General features: G+C 39.1%; 1 protein-coding gene across 9 annotated transcripts in view; it reads right to left on the minus strand.

Moving 5' to 3' along the window:
* The window catches only part of REPS1 (RALBP1 associated Eps domain containing 1), a 109,996-nt gene that overhangs the window by 16,947 nt on the left and 73,094 nt on the right, over window positions 1-19,955 (minus strand). For 7 of the 9 annotated variants that reach the window (XM_074948518.1, XM_074948520.1, XM_074948524.1 and 4 more), the window contains exons 10-12: window positions 13,744-13,824; window positions 9,904-9,991; window positions 7,881-7,979 (exon numbers count right to left, since the gene is read on the minus strand). In XM_074948518.1, coding sequence (XP_074804619.1) covers window positions 7,881-7,979; window positions 9,904-9,991; window positions 13,744-13,824 — 268 coding nt within the window. The remainder of the gene's footprint in view (window positions 1-7,880; window positions 7,980-9,903; window positions 9,992-13,743; window positions 13,825-19,955) is intronic. The other 2 variants (XM_074948522.1, XM_074948523.1) reach the window with 1 other exon arrangement.

Raw genomic sequence — 19,955 nt, forward strand, 5'->3', positions numbered from 1 at the left:
TGAAAGTACAAAATTTCATTTTCATTTTTGTAGTGTTAATTTATCACAATTTAATTATGCTAAAAACAGCATAAGGTTATATTACCTAAGCAGCAATAGAAAAGATTTCAAGTCCAAAAAAGAAATATGTACCTTACTGTTGTACTTCCCTGTAAGATACCATCTGGGCAGGATTCTAAACCCTGAGTCAAAGTAACTGAAAGTCCCCAAAGAAATTAACAGTAATACAGTCGTTGGCAGAACAAAGACAATGCCAACTATGTGAACAAGTTGGTGTATTTTGTTTTAAAAAGATGGAGTAAGACCCAAGAATCAGACTTATCACTTCAGAACCTTTTAAAATACATCAGAAGACAAAAACAAGCAGTTAACGAGTATAGATTCCTCTATTTTGTGAACAATTTCTGCAGGATGGAGGCATTGAAGCAGAATTCCTTCCTAGAGGCCAAATCAATCAAAACCTTTGTAAGACGTATAGAGATCAGTACCATGTAACTGCCCTGACACATATCTGAGCAGGGCAGCAGCTGTATCTTGGACTGAATGAACTTTGACATGGGTTTCCAGCTTTAGGCTAGCCAATCTGCAGCCATGTGAGATGCAACCACAGAAATATTTAGATACAATCCTCTTACGTGATAGCACTGCCTTGGGAATTTGTCAAGTTGGGTTGACTGTCAGGATCTAAGTAGCTCAGAGCAGAACCACTAAAAACTTCTCAAGCAGACAGAAAAGGCTCTCACATGTGAATGTGGAGGTGGAACAAACTGGCTCATTAAGATGGAATTCCATCACCATCTTGAGGGGAATCTCAGATGAGCCCATACCACGGCTTCATTCTGGGGAAGCATGGTTTAGCTGATAATCACTACAGCATGAGACTCGCTATGACCTGAGGTTATTGCAGTCAGAAAAGTGGATGCCTATTTAAGAAAACAGTCTCAGATAATGAAGTCTCCTTTTGAGTTAGTTAGTATCTTTGGCAGAATATATTAATCTCTTATGACACAAAGGGCTTCCAAAAAAGAGTCAATACCCACAAGAACCTGAAAAGAAGGTGATACAGTGACACTGGTTCATGAGATGCCTAAGTAACTGACAAATGCAGTTGGATGAAGTTAGTCTAAATTAATCTCATAGGTCAAGAAGCTGGTGAAGAACAGGTAAAGAGATCCACATTGTCCTGTTTATAGCTCAAATCTTTTTCCATCTACCATTTAAAGCATTAGTATTAATTTAGAAGAGTTCATGCCTATCTAGAATTTCTCTGGCCAAAAAACCAATTTGGGTCCCTGAGATCCATGACACACAGAAGTTTCCTCATCTTTAATTATCAGGAAGCATGTAGAATAAAATCCCACCTATCTCATTGGCATGGGTCTGGATTTCCTATAGTATCTTTCACGAATAAGAGTAAGTTAAAAAGCATTCTTGGCTGAGTAACAGGATGGATTCAATAGGACTTTAAGAAAACCTAATGTTTTGGCTCTACAGAATATGTTTAGGCCCCACATTATATCCAAGACCTCTGGAGCTCAGGACAAAAGGTTACAGTATAGCTCCAAAAAACAGGAGTTCCTGGCAAACTCTGGCTAGTAATATATTCTAGAACCCTTAAAAATGTTCATTGAAAGGAAAGTTAAAACCTTTATGTTGCTGCTGATATGGAGGCAGAGTGCCCTGAGCACCCTAGAAGTCAGCTGCTGACGGAAAAGCTTGCTTTTTAAGTGAGGCACATCTTCTCTCCCTACAGAGGTGGACCAGAAGGACAAGAGAGACTTAAAAGAACCAAGGGTGGCCTTTAATTTCATTGCCTTCTATGGAACGAGTGGATGTCTTTCTACAGAGGTGTTGTGTAGCATCCAACAAGCTATAAGTGTTGACTTCAAACACTGAGACCAAAGGATACTGGGGACTGTGCTGGAATCACTGGTGGAAAAGATATTGCAGGATGCTTCAGTAGTGAAGCTACCTAGCTGGGACTAGAGTGAAGCTGGGTGATACAGACAGAGGCCCAGTGCTCAACTGTTAAAGTCAACTCAGGCTTATGATCTGAGGATTTCTCTTTTGAAAGCTAAAAAAAGTCCAAAAAAATTAAGTTTGCACTTCCATCTGTCTCACTGGTGAGCTGAGACCCAGAGGTGAGAATACTACAGAGATGGTATCTTTACATTAAGAAATTCTCACCTGTCAGTTTTTGTTTTAAAGGAAGATTGCAGGTCCCCGTACCCTGTGCAGTTGGGCTAAGTCCCTTATCATAGAATAAGGAGGCAGCCAGAGGCATCACTGTACTTAGTTTCAGTTCCAAGAACAGAAAAAATTCTATGCATAGCAGATTAACATTTAGATATGTATGGGTGTAAAAAAGGAAAACCTACTCAGTGTGGGAACTATGTACAGAATGAAAATGTTGATATCCAAATATATATACATCCTTTAAAAACCGAGGGCGCCTGGATAAGAAATAGACAAGTAAGAACCTTCAATAGCACTCCCCCTCATCCAACAGAGTGGAAACAGACCTCTAAAACACTGTGTATAGAACGGTTCAGAGTCTAACCATTACTTGAAGAACCCTGTGTGCAAAGACAATGTCTGTGCAAGCTTGGAACACTGTATTAATATTTTGTGGCAGTGTAAATGTTAGATGAAGTTTTTGCGAAGTTCTTGCAAAAACCTCTGCTCACAAGGTAGAAGTAGACTGCCAACCACTATCCGTGCTCAACCGAACAAGTTCCCTTGCTTTCTAAAAGCTTCTTATACATTTTACAGAGGAAACCTGGAGATTATCTTCATTCTGATCTTTGAAATGATCAGCAGGAATAGAACTTAGTTTTCATAAATCCACAGAAGACTGTATTAACCTTCTGTGTTGGGTATAGATTGGCTTTCTAAATTTAGAATGAACCAGTGTCACTGAACTGCTATGTCTGATACCACTTTCAACACCACTTCCTTCATCCTGTCTCATACCAGAATAAGAAATAATGGACAAAAATATAGAACCTCAGATTTGGTTGGGGGTGTTATCAGAGTATCCAATACATTCATGAATACTCTACATGGGCACAGAGTGAAATGGAACTACATTATTTTGATGTGACCCTGGTCTTAAGGCAACTATATGTAAGGAAGCCTCCTTCAAGTCTACAGAATGAGAAAGAAATGTTGTAATATAAGCTAGTTATATAGTGGATGAAGTGGTCTGTATCTTGAGCCTGGTGTATTGAGTATGTTTGTAGAGCCACTCAAGATCCAAGATGCCTTTTAGTAAAGGATGGTAAACCTCCCTGGGCAAGAAACTTGCTTTATCACTCCAACAGAAAGTTACTGGACTTTTTTGTAATAGGATGGTTTCTTCTAAATATGTTTGGATAAGGCAATTTGGGCATTATACACTTAATTGCAACAGTACTTCACTTCCCTTCCCTTGATGACACTGGAGGAGCGTGAGTAACTCCTGCAAGGATGGGGAAACAACTCTGCAAAAGTCCTCCTTTGCACATTGTTCAGAATTTAGATTTTTTCCTAATTCTGTTAGTAATGCTAGTTTTCTACTGGTCTGAGTAAAACTTTCTAAAAGGGAAGTACTGCAGGAGTGTATTCCCAGAGAGAGAACAACTTTATTTTCAGGTAGGTAACAGCCAGTTCAGGGAGGAAAGAAGCTGCGTTCTAGAGGTCTGTTTACTAGGTGCAGATGACCAGCTTCTTCATAACCAACCATCCCATTCCCCAGCGTATTCCAGTATATCCTGGGATGGCAATCTGGTCTGCAAATCTTCTATGTCTCCTACATCTGATGATTCTAGAATTTCTTAAAGTCAATAGCAAAAGCCTACATGATTTAACCAGAATTTAACCTAATTTAAATAAGTAATGGATTCAAAATAATTTCTTACTGAAAGGTGTTCTCATGCAGCACTGCTTAGCTTTTTTTTTTTTTTATAAAACCTGGAGAAAAGAATTTTCTCCTTGCTCCAAATATTACTTGCGTTCACTTCTTCTCATGTAGTGACTCTGCAATTCCAGCTCCAGAGGAGTTCAAGTGGCTAGGCAGACTGCAAGCCAACCTTTTCTCCAGCTACCGCTTTCTAAAGAAAGGGTTTATCCTCTTCCCCCTCTACAAACAAGTAACCTGTGCAGAGAGAGAAGACCAAGTAATGGTAGTGTCTAAAGATCTTTTCACTTCTTATTTGTTGGGAAATTTCATCCCTTCCTCTTGAATGTGGACCTGGCCACAGTGATCCAAGCACTTATTACTTCCAGACAGGATTACTGAAATTCACTGTATCTGAAGCTGAATGTGAAAATGCACAAGAACCTCCATGGTCTAGGCTTCCGTGAGCACATCAGACCCTTGCTTGAGTCCCTCCACAGGCTCCCAGTCATTTTCAGATACTAGTTTAAGGTCTTGGTTCTGATCTTCAAAGAAGGTTATGGTTCAAGCCCCAGACACATTAAAGACTGAATCTGATCTGTGAATCACCGAGACAGTTGCACTCCTCTAGGGAAATGCAGACCACAAAGCCCAGAAGGAAGCACCTGAGAGCTAAGAGCAAAGCACTCTCAGTCAAGGAGATCTGGCTATGAAACAAGCTTCCAGAAGACAGATAAGTCCCGTCTGATTGTCCATAGGAAACTGCAGAATTTTCCTCTTAGAACAAATCTACCTACCACAGCAAGAACAGTACTTCCTTCTACCCAAACGACTCCCTCCTCGCTCCCTGCCCAAAAAGCCACCATACAAATGAACCAAAAACTAAACAAAATAAAGTCCTCAAGAATTTTTAAACTGAAAAGGGAGACAAGCTACTGGCTCCACCAAGTTCACTAGGGACCTTGCTACTGATTTCATATGCAAGGTGCTCAGATACTATGGTGATGGGCAGCTGTATAAAACTATCAGAAAGGAATAAGGTAACCTCCCTGGACTACCTGATTCCCCTCCTCATCTGTTAGTCCATGATGAGGAAAAAATCCTTAAAGAGACCCTCTCACATTTTGTGTGTCACAGTATTAGAGACACTCAGTTCCAATGGCATTAACTGGTTTCTTGAGGTATACAGATTAGAATAACCTTCCAAATTATTTTCTGTATGTACTTGTTTGTAATAGCATTTTGCAATTTCTCCTGGGAAAGGCATAGCCTTCCAGTGTTTGAGAAGGGTCTTGGATTTGAGACAGACAACTTCAGCAGAACTTCAGGCCACTGATGTTCCACCAAGAGGAATGTGACCTCTATTTTCTTTTATTCCACTACCCTCTTCTGTTACAGGAAGAATTCTTCCTGGTATATCCAGAGTTGCAAGACCTTTTACTTCTATTAAGGCCCTGTAGAATGTTAGAATTTCTCTCCCCACATAATGATTTCCACCACTTTCAGATTTGTCCAGTAGGCAGCCACCCACTGATTTGGGCTGAGGATACCGATCTTTTGGCTTGTGTTTTGGTCTTCCATAAACAGAATCAATGATACAGCCTTGTAACTGATTTCAATGCCTTTAAGCCCTTGAGGGGAAAAATGGAATGCATTCATACAGGTTTGCCACAAAATAGAGACAGTTGAGATCTTGTTCACAATACTTTTGACATTTTATCATCTTGTACTTGGATTAAATCAGTGTTTAGTTTCTTCCATCAAGCTAGCATAGACTAGCTAAGAACATGGACAAAAGGAAAGGCTTGACTCTTACTTCCACTTCAGAAACATCTGTTTTGCAGATTTGATGATTTTGGAGGGAAATTCACCCTTGGTAGGAAGTACTCTCAACTTAGAAGTGGCTGCAAGAGATTTTTAAGCATTCTCTTACTGAAACTCATGTAACTGCACTATTTTGGCTGGGAAATACCAATATTTATTAAATTGTATCCTCCACAAATGGATTTAGAAGCAAAGTGGAGTCTCTTTTTGGTTAGCGGTAAGAAGCTACTTCCTTATTAATATCCTCTTATCTAAACTGAGCCTGAAGAAAGAAGCTGACCTTTCTGTCCATAGGGTGAAATTAACAGCCTTCCATATGATGCTAGGTCAGATTTTTGGAGTTGGATAATTCTCCTTGTATAGGGGATCATGGTGCATAAAAAACTTCTTCCACTTCTCACGTATTTGCTTTCCTTTTTATATTTTTTTTTGGAAACTTCTGGACAAGAGAAGTCAACAGGTGCCTTCATTTCCTCACCACCTGCACCTTGTCCATATCATGGCTAGAGAAAACATTTCTACTCAATGACCTTTGACTTGCCTACATTTACCCAGTAGGGCAGAAGACTACACAACAGTACAAGACGGGTTGCTGGCAGATTGCTGAAATAAAATATATACAGGCTAGCATGCTGAGAATTATAGAATTAGAAGAGGCATGGCATTTGGCTTCTCCTGTTTAGTGGCTGCAGGCTGCTGCCTTCTTTTCCACACTATTACTTTTGTCTCACTTGTCTTCAGGGCCAGACTGCTCTAACAAGGAGTGAGAACCAGAAAGAGCCCTTTCAGAATTCAGGCCCTGAATGGAGCAGCAGTCTCCTACTACAAGACAGCATGTCATTGTACATTTTCTCCACCATATTGGAAGACTTCTGAGTAAGGTCTGGGCATTCTGCAGCAGGAAAAGGGACAGGGAAAGAGAGAAGGGGCCCAAAAAGAAGTGACCCAGAAAGAAAACTATACCACTGAAATAGAGTTCAAGAGTAAGGGAAATGCTGTTGAAAAAAGGGATCTATTGACTGCCTTATACGGCTGCTGCAGAATGTTCTGCCAGCTGATGCCATGTGATAGTTTTAAGCTACCTCCATACTTCATGACAAAGGATCCAAGAGCACTAATGTCAGGTATTAATTTCTACTGAAGGAAATTATACAATATAATGAACAAAGTGAATGGAAAACAGTTTCAGGAATAAAAACTAGAGATTAGATACTTTAGACTAAGATCTGATTTGTGACTAGTCTGTGTGATTACATAGAACAGCTAATTAAATCTGTACAGTACAATATATATAGTTGGTGTAGAGAATATTAAAAACCAAATTACTGCAACCAGGGTAAACAGAGGGTTGACAAGTTAACTGTACCTAGAAAAAATGTCAAAAGTCAATCACAAGGAATTGTGGTATTTGGCTCACAATTTTTCAAAGGAACTGAAACAGTGACAGAAGATGCCTCCCCTCCCTTTGGTATACAACAGTTTTCTAAGCTTCAAAAAATATGTTGCTATTTGGTTTTGAGACAAGAGTGGGATCAAGCTTTACTTAAAGCTATTTCTGCTGGAGATAAAGAATAGTGCAGCCAGCTTACATGTCTGGGATTATGGCTGAGAACAGGAAAATAGTCTTATCAGTTAAAATAAAACAGTTAATTTCTTACCAGATTTCGGATTAGATCCTCAAATGGCATAAATTGGCACACTTCCAGTGAAGGAGCCAGAGAAGCTATACCTATTTTTATCTGCTATTACCTATCCCTTTATCTTTTTTTAAGATGGGAAGATACTTCCTAAGTCAAAATACTATGCTGGACATCTGTTTTACTAAGTTTCTTGCTTTTCAGGAACCGTTTGTGTTCTTATTAGCTGGAGAGATCAAGAACAATAATTCAGGTTGACATTCCTTTAAAGTGTGATAAATGGGTTAAAACAGTGGTAACCAACCTAATTACACAGGAGAGCCACATAAACCTAAGCACAACCTTGTGTGAGCCAAACAGATTCTACATACTTTTGTGAAGATGAAAATGATGTAAACATTACAACAAAACACTAATGAATCAGCCGTTAGTATACTGTGTTGAAGCAGGTCATGGGTCTTATGAAATGCTCTGGTGGGTCTTGTTCAGCCTGTGGGCCATAGGTTAGGCACCACTGGGTTAAAAGATGCTTTGATACTTACCAACTGTATTTCCAGCTACAAATTTTGATGAACTCATATTATTTTCTTCTGAGAGGTCAGGTGGTTTCACAAGTAGAGGGCTAGTAGGATTAGCAAGATCTAGGTGAAAAAAAGATTATTGCTATTCTTTTTATGTAAGATTAAGTGATATACAAAATACACAAACTATCCTTCTCCTCAGAGGCCAAGTCGTCATTAATGAAAGTTCAGCCCTAAACCAAAATTTTGCACTTGACCGGAATTTTAGAGATGGGTAAACTACAATGATACTATCCACACCATTATAATTTTAAACACAAACTATTAAATTCATAAATAAAAATTAAACTTTGAAACTTTACATTTCAATATTGGTATATAATTGCACTGGTTAATAGGCATATATCTAATAATTTTTCCAAATATATAATCTTATAAAACATTCATTTCTTGGGTCAGTGGTGAAATGCCTGAGTGTATGTATCCTTACATGCTTTCAGACATTTGTTTTGTCCTTCTATGTAATATTGTAAAATTACAGTCACGTTTATAAAATATTGCAGTTTTAGGTTTTAAGTTAACAATATGGGTCCCATTGTGCTAGGCACTATACAAACATGACATAAGCAAGTCCCTGCAATAGATCGCCTACCTTGATTATATACTCTTTGGGGCAGGGGCCATTTGTTATATATCTACGCGGTGCCTAGCAAAATGGGGCCATGTCCTCTAGGTACTACCATAATAATGTACATTGTTATAAGACATGACATCAGACAAGTATGCCTTTAAGAAAAAACAAAAAAAACATAATGCCCTTGTCAAAAGTTCTAAATGAATCTAAAATAAAATCTAAATTGATATATTCACTGATGCACATCAAAAAAACCCTCACTTTACTTCCCCACTCTTCTGAAAATCAAAGGACAGTAGGCTCTGCAACATGCTCTGGAGGTCAATAAATTCATTATATGTTGGACCCAAAGGAGAAGCAAATTCCAGACTAAAGGCTCTTCCCCTACAGACTATTAATTCAAGCGCCTCATATGATCACAAACCCCAGAGTACAGCAAAAAGCAGTGATCTCAGATACACAAGACCCAAACCACAATGGGTTTTACAGTTAAAGCTTAATAACCTGAACTGCATTTGGAAACAAATGGGACGTCAATCAATTTATGATTCACTGGTGAAGTGCACCCCATATAAAGAGTAGTGGTAAACAATCTGGCAACTGCTATCTGTACTAAATGCAGTTTCCAAGTGGTGTGCAAATGAAGCCCTATGTAGAGTGTGAATAGGGTGTGAACAGGTATGAGTAAATGTGGCAAAACCTGCACCATAGAGGCATGTTTCATCTCCCCTGACAAATGCAAAAGGAACATGCTCTTGGCTACTGACGCTATCTGGAAATCTCTAGAATTTACAGTGTTAGCACATTATAGGAGCCCATGCGCCTCACCCAGCAAAAAAAATGAAGGTTAGACACTGGGCAATAATATGGCAAGATTGTCAGAATCAAGAGATGTTGGAGAATGGGCATAGAAATAAGTTGAGGAAGACTAGCAGGTTTCAAATGGATGAGATGAAAGCCTCCAGCAGTAACAGACCAAATCTCTATTTTACTAAATAGAACTGACCAGACTAAGTAGCAGGTCATAGTCCAAAGCTCCTCAAGCACCTCAAGAACTTGAACATGCAAATCTGGGAAAGTTCTCCCACTCGTGACCCAGATCTGCATATTGATGCTTCCAATCTACTCCAAACAATCTTATCCTAGAAGCAGATGGAGAAATTCTCACAGCAACCATAAACCCTCTAAATCATTGTGTCAGAATGCTCCTTTAATTCATGAGGTTCTCCACCACTTGGAATAGTTATACCGGTTGGAGCCCCTGATACTATTGTCTAAGTGCAAGGACACAAGGCAGAATTGTTATGCAAGAAAACTGAGCTCTAAAAGTCATCACCACGTTAAGTATTCAGTAAGATGTTATACGAACACAGCAGCTGCTTTCATAATTAGCACAAGAATATAGCTTACCACTTCCAGTTCTTTTAAGTTCCATTTCCTGCATGTGGATTTTGCTTGGAGTCATTCGAATGGGAACTGGGTGAACAATAGCAGTATCCTGCAGAGAAGGAAGAAGAGTTTTTATTTTTGCTTTTAAATGCGTTAAGAGCTGCTTTTGACTGCATTCAGTTGCAGTTTCCAAGCTTATATTCATAAGCAAACATTTTTACTGAGTTTCTATGAACTTGATACTATGGTGATCGGTGGCAATATAAAACCCTGAGATAGAACAGGTTTCAGAGGGGTAGCCATGTTAGTCTGTATCAGCAAAAACAATGAGGAGTCCTTGTGGCACCTTAGAGACTAACTAATTTATTTGGACATAAGCATCTGATGAAGTGGGTTATAGCCCACGAAAGCTTATGCTCAAATAAATTTGTTAGTCTCTAAGGTGCCACAAGGACTCCTCGTGGTTTCTTTCTCTTTTTTTTTTTTTTTGGTGGGGGGGTGGGGGGAGAGAGAAAATATCCTTAAACTCTGTGCAAGTGTACAGGTATTTAGACTTTCTACAGTGGTCTCCAAACTTTGGTCTCTACTTCATAGATGTCTGCCGGTCACATTGTACTAGCTGTGTCTGTAGCTGCTAAGCTGCCTCAAAAGACAGCTAAATACCTTAAATACTTTCCATTATTACCTTTCCCTATAACCAAATGGCTTGGTTGCCACAGGTGTGTTGTATGTCCATGAAACACAAAATGTAGTCCACGCTATGAAATACTCAATTTCTTTTTAAGCTTAATATTAGGATCATTAGATGTAGACATTTCAGAGTGCTCCATGTACTTCTGATGCTTCAAAAATATAAAATTAGAATATCCTGGAAACTCTTACGGCTTGACCGTCTAAAAATTCTACTGTACAGTAAAATTCACACTATTTCAAGGAGCCCATTAATATATTACAAGGCATGATGGAAGCTTGTGTTCTGTTTTGCTTTTTTTAAGATACCCTTCAAGAGATGTCTAACCTGCCACCAAAAGACAGAGATAGTGGCTCTAAATGTCAGCAACAGTTATCTATATGAAATACTTCTATGGCCATTGTCAGATGAAATGGGCTGAGACATGAAATGGGCTAAGCTCTATAAAGGGCTACCAGATTTCACACTCATATCCCCACCAAAGCCAAGCTCTGCACTCAAGAGTGCTCAACTCCCACTGAAGGCAATGGCAAATATGCATATGTATCTGGGAGGAGAACAGTCTTAAATTTAAAACTGCTCTTGAAAATTAACACGCTTTAAATTGTGTTTCAGTTAGCTCATTTTCACAAGGCGAGTACATGTATATAACATGAGTAATTTCTACATTGTTTAAACTAACCTGCCCTGTACTGGGAAGATAAAAAGTTTAAATGTATACTGCAAATGTAAACAGAACACTTCCTTACCACAGTTCAACCACCACTATGAACATTAAAAGATCTTTAGGCATGAACATGGTTTGAGAGGATATCATGCTTTCTATGGAAGTTTTTAATATATAGATCAGTCTTCTATTGTAGCTATCAACCATCCTTCTGAATGTTCCATATGTACTCTGAAGTATGGCTATTACAAAAATCTTGTGTAATTTAAATTTAGAATAGCTTGATATAATGTTGCCCAACTTAGTTAAGGGAACGTCAGTGACAAAAGGCAAGTTTTATTTTTTACTGATGTATTTGAAAATGCAATTTCAGCTTTCCCAAACCCAAACTATAAATTTAGTATTACTCCTCCCTTCCTTATGCCTCATATGTAAGTTCCCTGGCCCCTTTTTTTTTTCGTTTTAGCCCAGCAAGCGGTTTTCTCCTACAGCAAAGAAGGTTTTGAAGAAAGTTAATTTTGTGATTGCTCTTTAGTCAGTCACTAAGGGATGTTCCAGATAACTGACTCCCTGGTTCTGAAAGGCAGGAGAAAGCCACATCAAGTTTCAGTATTTTAAACTCTGTGCTGTGGTGTCATTGTCCAAGATCTCTGTAATACGAACACTAACTTGGATTTGCTGGTATTTGGTTTTCTGGTAGCAGAATATATGAACAAAATTAAATTGGTTTCATCTTGCCTCAAGATTCAAGTAGTTATGTTAGCAATAAAACTAAGCTTCATAGCTGCCTAATATTCTATAACAATCTACTTTTCCAAGAAGTGTTACTGCTTTATACTGCTTGTTACATTTCAAGTCAAGTATATGTCAAGACTTTAAGAACGTGATTAAGCCAATATTTAATATACACAATATAGAAAAATCAATCTGTTAAATGATCCACAGGACAGAAAAAATATATTCCCCATCTCAGTTGATTCCTTGTCATTTTTGCTAATTACTGCTAAAAAATAAATTACTGACTACAATGCAAGTTGAACAAAGCAATGCAATAGCTACAGTTCTTGATTAGTTAAGCATTTCCTAATAAGTATACTGTAAGAAATGGAGGCATTTAATAGTTGTAAAGTGATTTAACATTCTTCCATGAAGGAGTAATTAGCTTTAGATAAGTTATGTTTACCCTGAGCAATAGGGATAAGTACATATGAACGGCCATATTGGGTTAGACGAATGGCCCATCTAGCCCAGTATCCTATTTTCTGACAGAGGCCAATGCCAGATGTTTCAGAGGGAATGAACAGAACGGGTAATCATCAAGTAATCCATCCCTAGTCACCCATCCCCATCTTCTGGCAAACAGAGGCTAGGTATATTTCAGAGCATGGTTTTGCATCCCTGCCCATCCTAGCCAATAACCATTGATGGACCTATCCTCCATGAACTTATCTAGTTCTTTTTTGAACCCCGTTACAGTCTTGGCCTTCACAACATCCTCTAGTAAAGAGTTCCACAGGTTGACTGTGCGTTGTGTAAAGAACTATACAAACAAAGAAGGCATGTATGTTTACATTAAGTTGTAAGGCAGATGTTTTAATTTGATATTTTTAAATCACACATTTGAGGGAAGCTTTTGGACTAAGTTTTTTGGGATAGAAACTATTTATACAGTGCCTACCACAGCGGAGCTCTGACTGTGGCTGGGAAAGCTAGATGCTACTGTAATACAAATATATCAGCAACAATGGTATTAACTCAGACTTTACAGAGTTATTAAATGTTTAAAAATAATTTATATAATCTCTAAGACTTTATGAAATTAAATAAATTTAATACAGTAAGATATGTACTGGCCCCTACACCTAGCAAGGTGTTAACTACTAATCACTATTCACTGCACTTCTGCAGAGTTTCTAATGCTGCAATTAGCGCAGTTGTACTATTGCTAGAGTAACTTGATAGCAGTATTATGTATGACTATGAAGTACCACACCAATTTTGGAATACAACAAGAACATGAAGTTTTATATGGATGTTCAGATAAACTGGATAAGTCAGTTATGAGTCTTTATGTGCACAACATCAACAAGGCATAAACAGAAGAGAGCTATGCTGAAGTCCAAGTTTGGGTGACACAGCTGAAAGATTTAATAAGACTATTGGTTCACTGGGGCTCTATTGATTATATTTTGTTTACATTCAAAAAGTCTTAAATGAAGCATAATAAAATGTACACATCCATCAGTGTCACAAATCATTTCCTTACACAGATTTGATAGCACTTTTATTGCATCAAAATCAAAAAAACATTGGCTGTACTCAGCTATTAAGAGTGAATGGAAAAAAAGGAAATCCCTCTTTCCATCAAATGCAGACAAAATTAATAAGCCTGCCACCAGTCCCAACCAAGCAAGAATCATGCATAATAGCTAAAAACACAATGTATGGAAATTCAGTGTTAATAAAATTAATTTCAAACAAGCAAGCTAAGTGATTGACTTACAGGATCAGCTGGTGCAATGTTAGAATCAAATTGGGTCAGAGTTTGTGAGCTTGAAGAGCGTTCACTAAATGTCTCCCACTGCTGAACAGACAGAGGAGAGACAAGTCAGCATAATGAGAAAGATGAGTAAAAGATCACTGGAGAAGAAATTTAGCATAGTAGTTCAGAGGTTGCACTGGAGGGTGTTTGTGTATCATATTGGCTTGACTTGGAACAAACAACATACATTAAGGGACTATTTCACAGTTTCAATATGACATTGATATACAACCAAAAGTATTACCTTTCTCTAAAGTTTTGATCAGAATTGTGTGCACCACACTGAAAATGTAGATATGCACACAATTTTGAAGCTTTTTATGTGAAAGAAATATGCAAACTGTTGATATACATACAAGATAGAGAAATGGTTAAAACATTCAGATTCTGTAAAAACAGAAGTGGTGCCACATCTTGTACATATTCATAACTATAAATCCTATGCAGAGGCTTCTCATGTTTATATACTGGCAAAACCAAAAAAGCGTTTAACATTTAGTGTTTCTAGCACTCTCGCAAAAGTCAGCTGACATACTGAATTGAGCACAGAATATTCTAATTAAAACAATCCTTTGACTTGCCAGTGAACCCCCTGAGAAATGATTCTACTCTGCATGAGCACCTTTTATTTATTTATTTTATTTATTTTTTACAAAAGTGTATACGTTTTTAAATTATAACAAACAATGCAAGGAATTAAAGAGTTCAAACACATTTGAATTTATCAACCAACAACAAGTCAACCTCTGATCAGTTCTACAACATATGGGCCATGCTATATTACAATACATATTTGCCAAACAAGGTCCTCATGCTTGGAAAAAAAAAATGCAGCAGCAACCGGAGCAATTGAGAATCAAAGATCAGATTACTCTTTGCAAGAAGAATGCTGAATGAGTTACATGTCTTGTAATTAGTAGAATGGTGAGTAAATATTAGTCAAATTTCATTTCAAACACTGGATCAGAAACTTTTTGGGATAAATGTACAGTAAAGATTTTTTCTTTTACAAAATGGTGTTAGTATCCGCATTGAAATAATATATTCCATTGTCCAATTCCTACAAAAATGGAACATTTCCAGAATATACAGAAAAGAAAATAGTATTTAAAGAGTTGAGCCAAACCATACTCATGCATTGCCTAACACCAAGCCATTATCTAGGGATTTGTCTGCAAATGGAGCTATTCAGGAACAACTCCAAGTGTAGACACATTTATTGCGGAATAAGTGTGCTAGGTTCCTCTGTAGCTTAACCCACTTTAAAAGTACATCAAGCAAAACAGGAGCAAGACACACTTATTCTGAAATAACTGTCCAAACATGGAGATATTCAGGAATAGCCGTTTTTGGACAGCTATTCCTTAATAACTCCATGTATAGATAAGCCCTTATACTCCAAACTTCAAGCTTTCAATTTATAGGAATAATCCATTTGAGACATATTACGCCAGTATTTTATGAGCAATTAAGACTCAAAGTATCTGTGTAACAACCTAAAGCAATTCTAGTTCTTCCATTTCTTATAAGGTACATATCAAATACTGGTATTAGCACAGATATACCTGTATGCTGAACCATATGATCCTACGTTAGATTGCTCACCTTATAATTATACTTCTTGAAAGACCGTGCATAACACTCATTCTTGGATCTCAGCTCCCAAGTGCCAGACAGGCAGAACTCCTTAGGGTATTAATGTTTTGTTTTTATCTCTAAGCACAGAAGAATGTGGGTTTGTCTACACTTACTGGGGGATCCACATGTGGCGATCAAGGCATCGGTGGTCCATTTAGCGGGGCTAGTGAAGACCCGCTAAACTGACCGCAGATTGCTCTCCCATCGACTTCTGTACTCCACTGGATTGAGAAGAGTAAGGGAAATTGATTGGAGAGTGTCTCCCATTGACATCGCATAGCGTGGACCCCGTGGTAAGCAGATCTAAGCTACATCGACTTGAGTTACGCTATTCGTGCAACTCAAATTGCGTAGCTTAGATCAACTTTTGCCTGCAGTGTAGACAAGGGCTCAGCCATTCCGACCCCATTGGAATAATGCTCAAAGTCAACACACCGTGCTTAAAGCACAAATTCCATGGGCAATCCCCTCACTATATGATCCTAGATAAAGAGCTGTTGGATCCTACTTCAAATTGTGTCCATTCCTACCAGAACCTCTAAGAACCTTTTTACGTCAAGAGTATGGAAAAAGACCTCAAGCAGATGGAAATGCAGTAGGCATGGGAAAAATGTTGGCAATACAATAGACTCAGTAAGGTGGAATTCCATCATCAACTTGGAGACGGCTGAGTCCACAACCTTATGAAACACCCCAGAAGGTAGGCCATTAGCTCCTGAAGCTCACTCTACAATATGAAGTCATTACCACCAAGAAAATGCCTCTATATAAGGAACCTGGGTTCACATCTACCAACTGGCTTAAAAGAGAACCTGTGTCAGCTTTGTCAAGAATATATGAAGATCCTGACACCAGCAGATTCTCAATGAAGTGTTGCAAAAGGATCTTTCAAATGATCTATTTAAGACTAGTTTATGACAGGCTGAAAGGGCAGCCAAATGAACACAGCTAGAGCACAGAGGCCATGACTACATTGGGACACTCAGGAAAATTAATCCAAATTAACTAAAGGTGTGAATCTAAAGTGGATTAAACTGCATAAAATTTGTGTTGAAACTCTCATTCAGACTTAAAGTGGCCTTAATTTAGGTTAGTTAATTTTGTTTCTTTATTCAAAAATATAACTAACCTAAATTAAGGCCACTTTAAGTCTGAATGAGAGTTTCAACACAAATTTTATGCAGTTTAATCCACTTTAGATTCACACCTTTAGTTAATTTGGATTGAACTTCTTGAGTATCCTAGTACAGACAATCACATTTTGACAGTTGAAGTATTTTGCATAGGCCAAATGAAGCTGTTCATGTGGGCCCATTTGTACCCCACTGCAAATGTTTTTTCACTTAACTGCAATTCCTTCTTACAGATGGGTTCTGAAGCCATGAGAGGCCTTTAGATGGTACTTTTGAGACACCATAATGCAAAATAATACACACTGGAAAACATAATCCTAACTATACATACACAATGATGAGGTCTAAATTAGCTGTTACCACTCAAGAAAGATCTTGAAGTCATTGTGGATAGTTCTCTGAAATCATCCACTCAATGTGCAGCGGCAGTCAAGAAAGCGAACAGAACGTTGGGGATCATCAAGAAAGGGATAGATAATAAGACAGAAAATATCATATTGCCTCCATGGTATGCCCACACCTTGAATACCGTGTGCAGAAGTCGTCGCCCCATCTCAAAAAAGATATATTGGAATTGGAAAAGGTTCAGAAAAGGGCAACAAAAGTGATTACAGGTATAGAACAGCTTCTGTATGAGGAGAGATTAATAAGTCTGGGACTTTTCAGCTTGGAAAAGAGGCAACTAAGGGGGGGGATATGATAGAGGTCTATAAAATCATGAGTAGTATAGAGAAAGTAAATAAGGAAGTGTTATTTACTCCTTCTCATAATACAAGAACAAGGGGCCACCAAATGAAATAGGTAGCAGGTTTAAAACAAGTATTTTTTCACGCAACGCACTGTCAACCTCTGGAACTCCTTGCCTGAGTGTGTTGTGAAGGCCAATACTATAACGGGGTTCAAAAGGGAGCTAGATAGATTCTTCGAAGTTAGGTCCATCAGTGGCTATTAGCCAGGATGGGCAAGATTGGTGTCCCTAGCCTCTGTTTGCCAGAAGCTGGGATTGGGTGACAGGGCATGGATTACTTGATAACCTGTCTGTCCATTCCCTTTGGGGCACCTGCCATTGGCCACGGTCAGAGGACCGGATGCTGGGCTCGATGGACCTTTGGTCTGACCCAGTATGGCTGTTCTTATGTACCATGCCTGTAGAGCTCTAAACAGGGTAGGAGCCAACCTGTCCGGGAAAGGGCTCCTACACTGGAATAGAATGAGGTGTCCTGACTTGGAGCAATAATTGATGGGAGAACCTCAGTCTGACAGAACGGGCTTTGACCACTTGCAAATGAGTTAAGAATCATACCTGTCTGGTCAGTTTGGGGTTATTCAGATAACTTTTGTACCTCCTGAACTTTGCTAGGACACTTGTTTCCACAGGCACTAACTGAAGGGCATATAGGATCCTCCTTTTCCCAATGGAAAGAAAAAACGTGACCTGTCAAACTGGACTCTTCTCCATACCAGAGGCAGAAGAATATTAACTTCTTGCTCATGTGAGAGGAAGAACTTCACCTCTTGTGTTTTCCATTAAAAGAAAATCTGATGCACCACTTCCTGAACTAGAAACCACTCACTGAGGATTTACCAGAATTGCCATCAGTCCATAAGAGTGCTCCTTTGCCACCTGATACATGGCAATGAGGAATGTCTTATGGGACAGAACTCACTCTTGCCCACATTTTAGTGGCCCAGGAAATGTGACCCAGTATCTTCCCACACATCTTGAGGAAAAATGGGACTAGATGACAGTGGATGGAACAATTGATAAATTGCCCCATTTGTTTGTTGACTCTGAAGCACCTGGCATCGGTCACTGTCAGAAAACCCATGGCCGTTTTTAAGCTGCATGTTTAATTGTTTAAACCAGAACCACCTTTTGATTAACAGGTCTCCAAACATCTTTGATCTCATTTCTAGAAAATATCTCCTGTTCATGGAGAGAGAAAGTTTCCTGGGTGTGGAGTCACTCTGCATGGGCTTCCTAGACTGCTACTAAAGCAAACACAAACATGAAGGTATGTCATCTGGACACAGTCTCTGACCTCTGCTGGGATTTCAGAATCTACTAAGTTGTCTTCAGATGAAACATGTCATGGGTATTATGAAAACCTAAGTGGCCAGGAGATCCAACATTCATAACAGGTCTAAGTAGTTGCCTTCTGGCATCAAGCCATACTTAAGTGTATGGCTCTGAGGGATTGTTTCTAGAAAAGCCAGAGTTGTTCCCCATGATGCCTTTGTACTCAAGGTACATATGTAGCCACATGTGACACCACTGAACAGCATTCCCATCACCCAGTTAGAAGATGCAATAACCTGCTCATCCATTAAATAATTGCCTCAGAATTCTCAAGGGATTGAGTATACAGTCAAAATCTTGAGACAGAAAAGGAAGTCACAAAAAATAAAACTTCAGAATGAATAAGTGCTCAGTCTGGGAGGAAAGTTTTGGATTTTCCAGAGCACCAAGCTAGAGGATAAAGACCTTTTAAAGCAACAAGTGAGAGGGAACCAACTTATCTGTTGAGTTAAAGAAGGAAGAAGCCAAAGTCCTTAATATCCAAAGTAAAGGTTAGACCATAGAACTGAAATTCGTGAGATGTGCTGAGGCCAGTACCTCATGTGTATTCCCAAGCTAGCAGTGGTGAGTGCAGCAAAACAAGTATAAAAACAAGGATCCAAGCACAAAGCCGGAAGGAGTAAAGAAGAAGTTCTCAAACTGTGGTTCGTGGACCACCTGTGGTCCGCAAGCTACATTCAGGTGGTCTGCAGATAGTTCCCTCTAAGGACCCTGGGCGGCCGCACACAAGAGAATGAAGGGCCATACACCTAATTAGTAGAACTGCGCAGGTGTGGCTCCACTAATTAGGTGCCTGGACCCTGGAAAGGATTCACATGTAAGGTGAGGTGGTGGCCTTGAGGGGAATAAGGGGTATGTAGGAGTGGGCAGTGGGGTAAGAAGAGGGGCTGGGGGAATTTGGGATGTGCAGGGTTGTGGCAGCCCAAGAAAGAGGCAACTTTCCTCAGCTGCAGGGCTGCAGCTGCCAGGGAGAGAGACGGTCCTCCTTCCCAGCCTCAGCTCTGTGGCAGGGGAAGATACCCCCTCCTTCCCAGCCCCAGCTCGGGAGGCTGCTGTGGCAGGGGAGAAAGGGAGAGACCCCCTCCTTCCCAGACCCAGATCAGGAGAGAGGGTACATCCATCGCCTTAGAAAGGTAAGACTATTCATATTAAAATATGAATTGTGCACTTTTATTTGTAAAACAAAAAAAGTTAATTAAGTTTTTTTTAAATATATCGCTTTTATCCAAAGGGCTTTACTACATGCATCTGACGAAGTGGGTATTCACTCACAAAAGCTTATGCTCCAATACGTCTGTTAGTCTATAAGGTGCCACAGGACT

Source organism: Natator depressus, chromosome 3, assembly GCF_965152275.1.
Source record: "Natator depressus isolate rNatDep1 chromosome 3, rNatDep2.hap1, whole genome shotgun sequence".
NCBI classification, from domain to species: Eukaryota; Metazoa; Chordata; order Testudines; family Cheloniidae; genus Natator; species Natator depressus.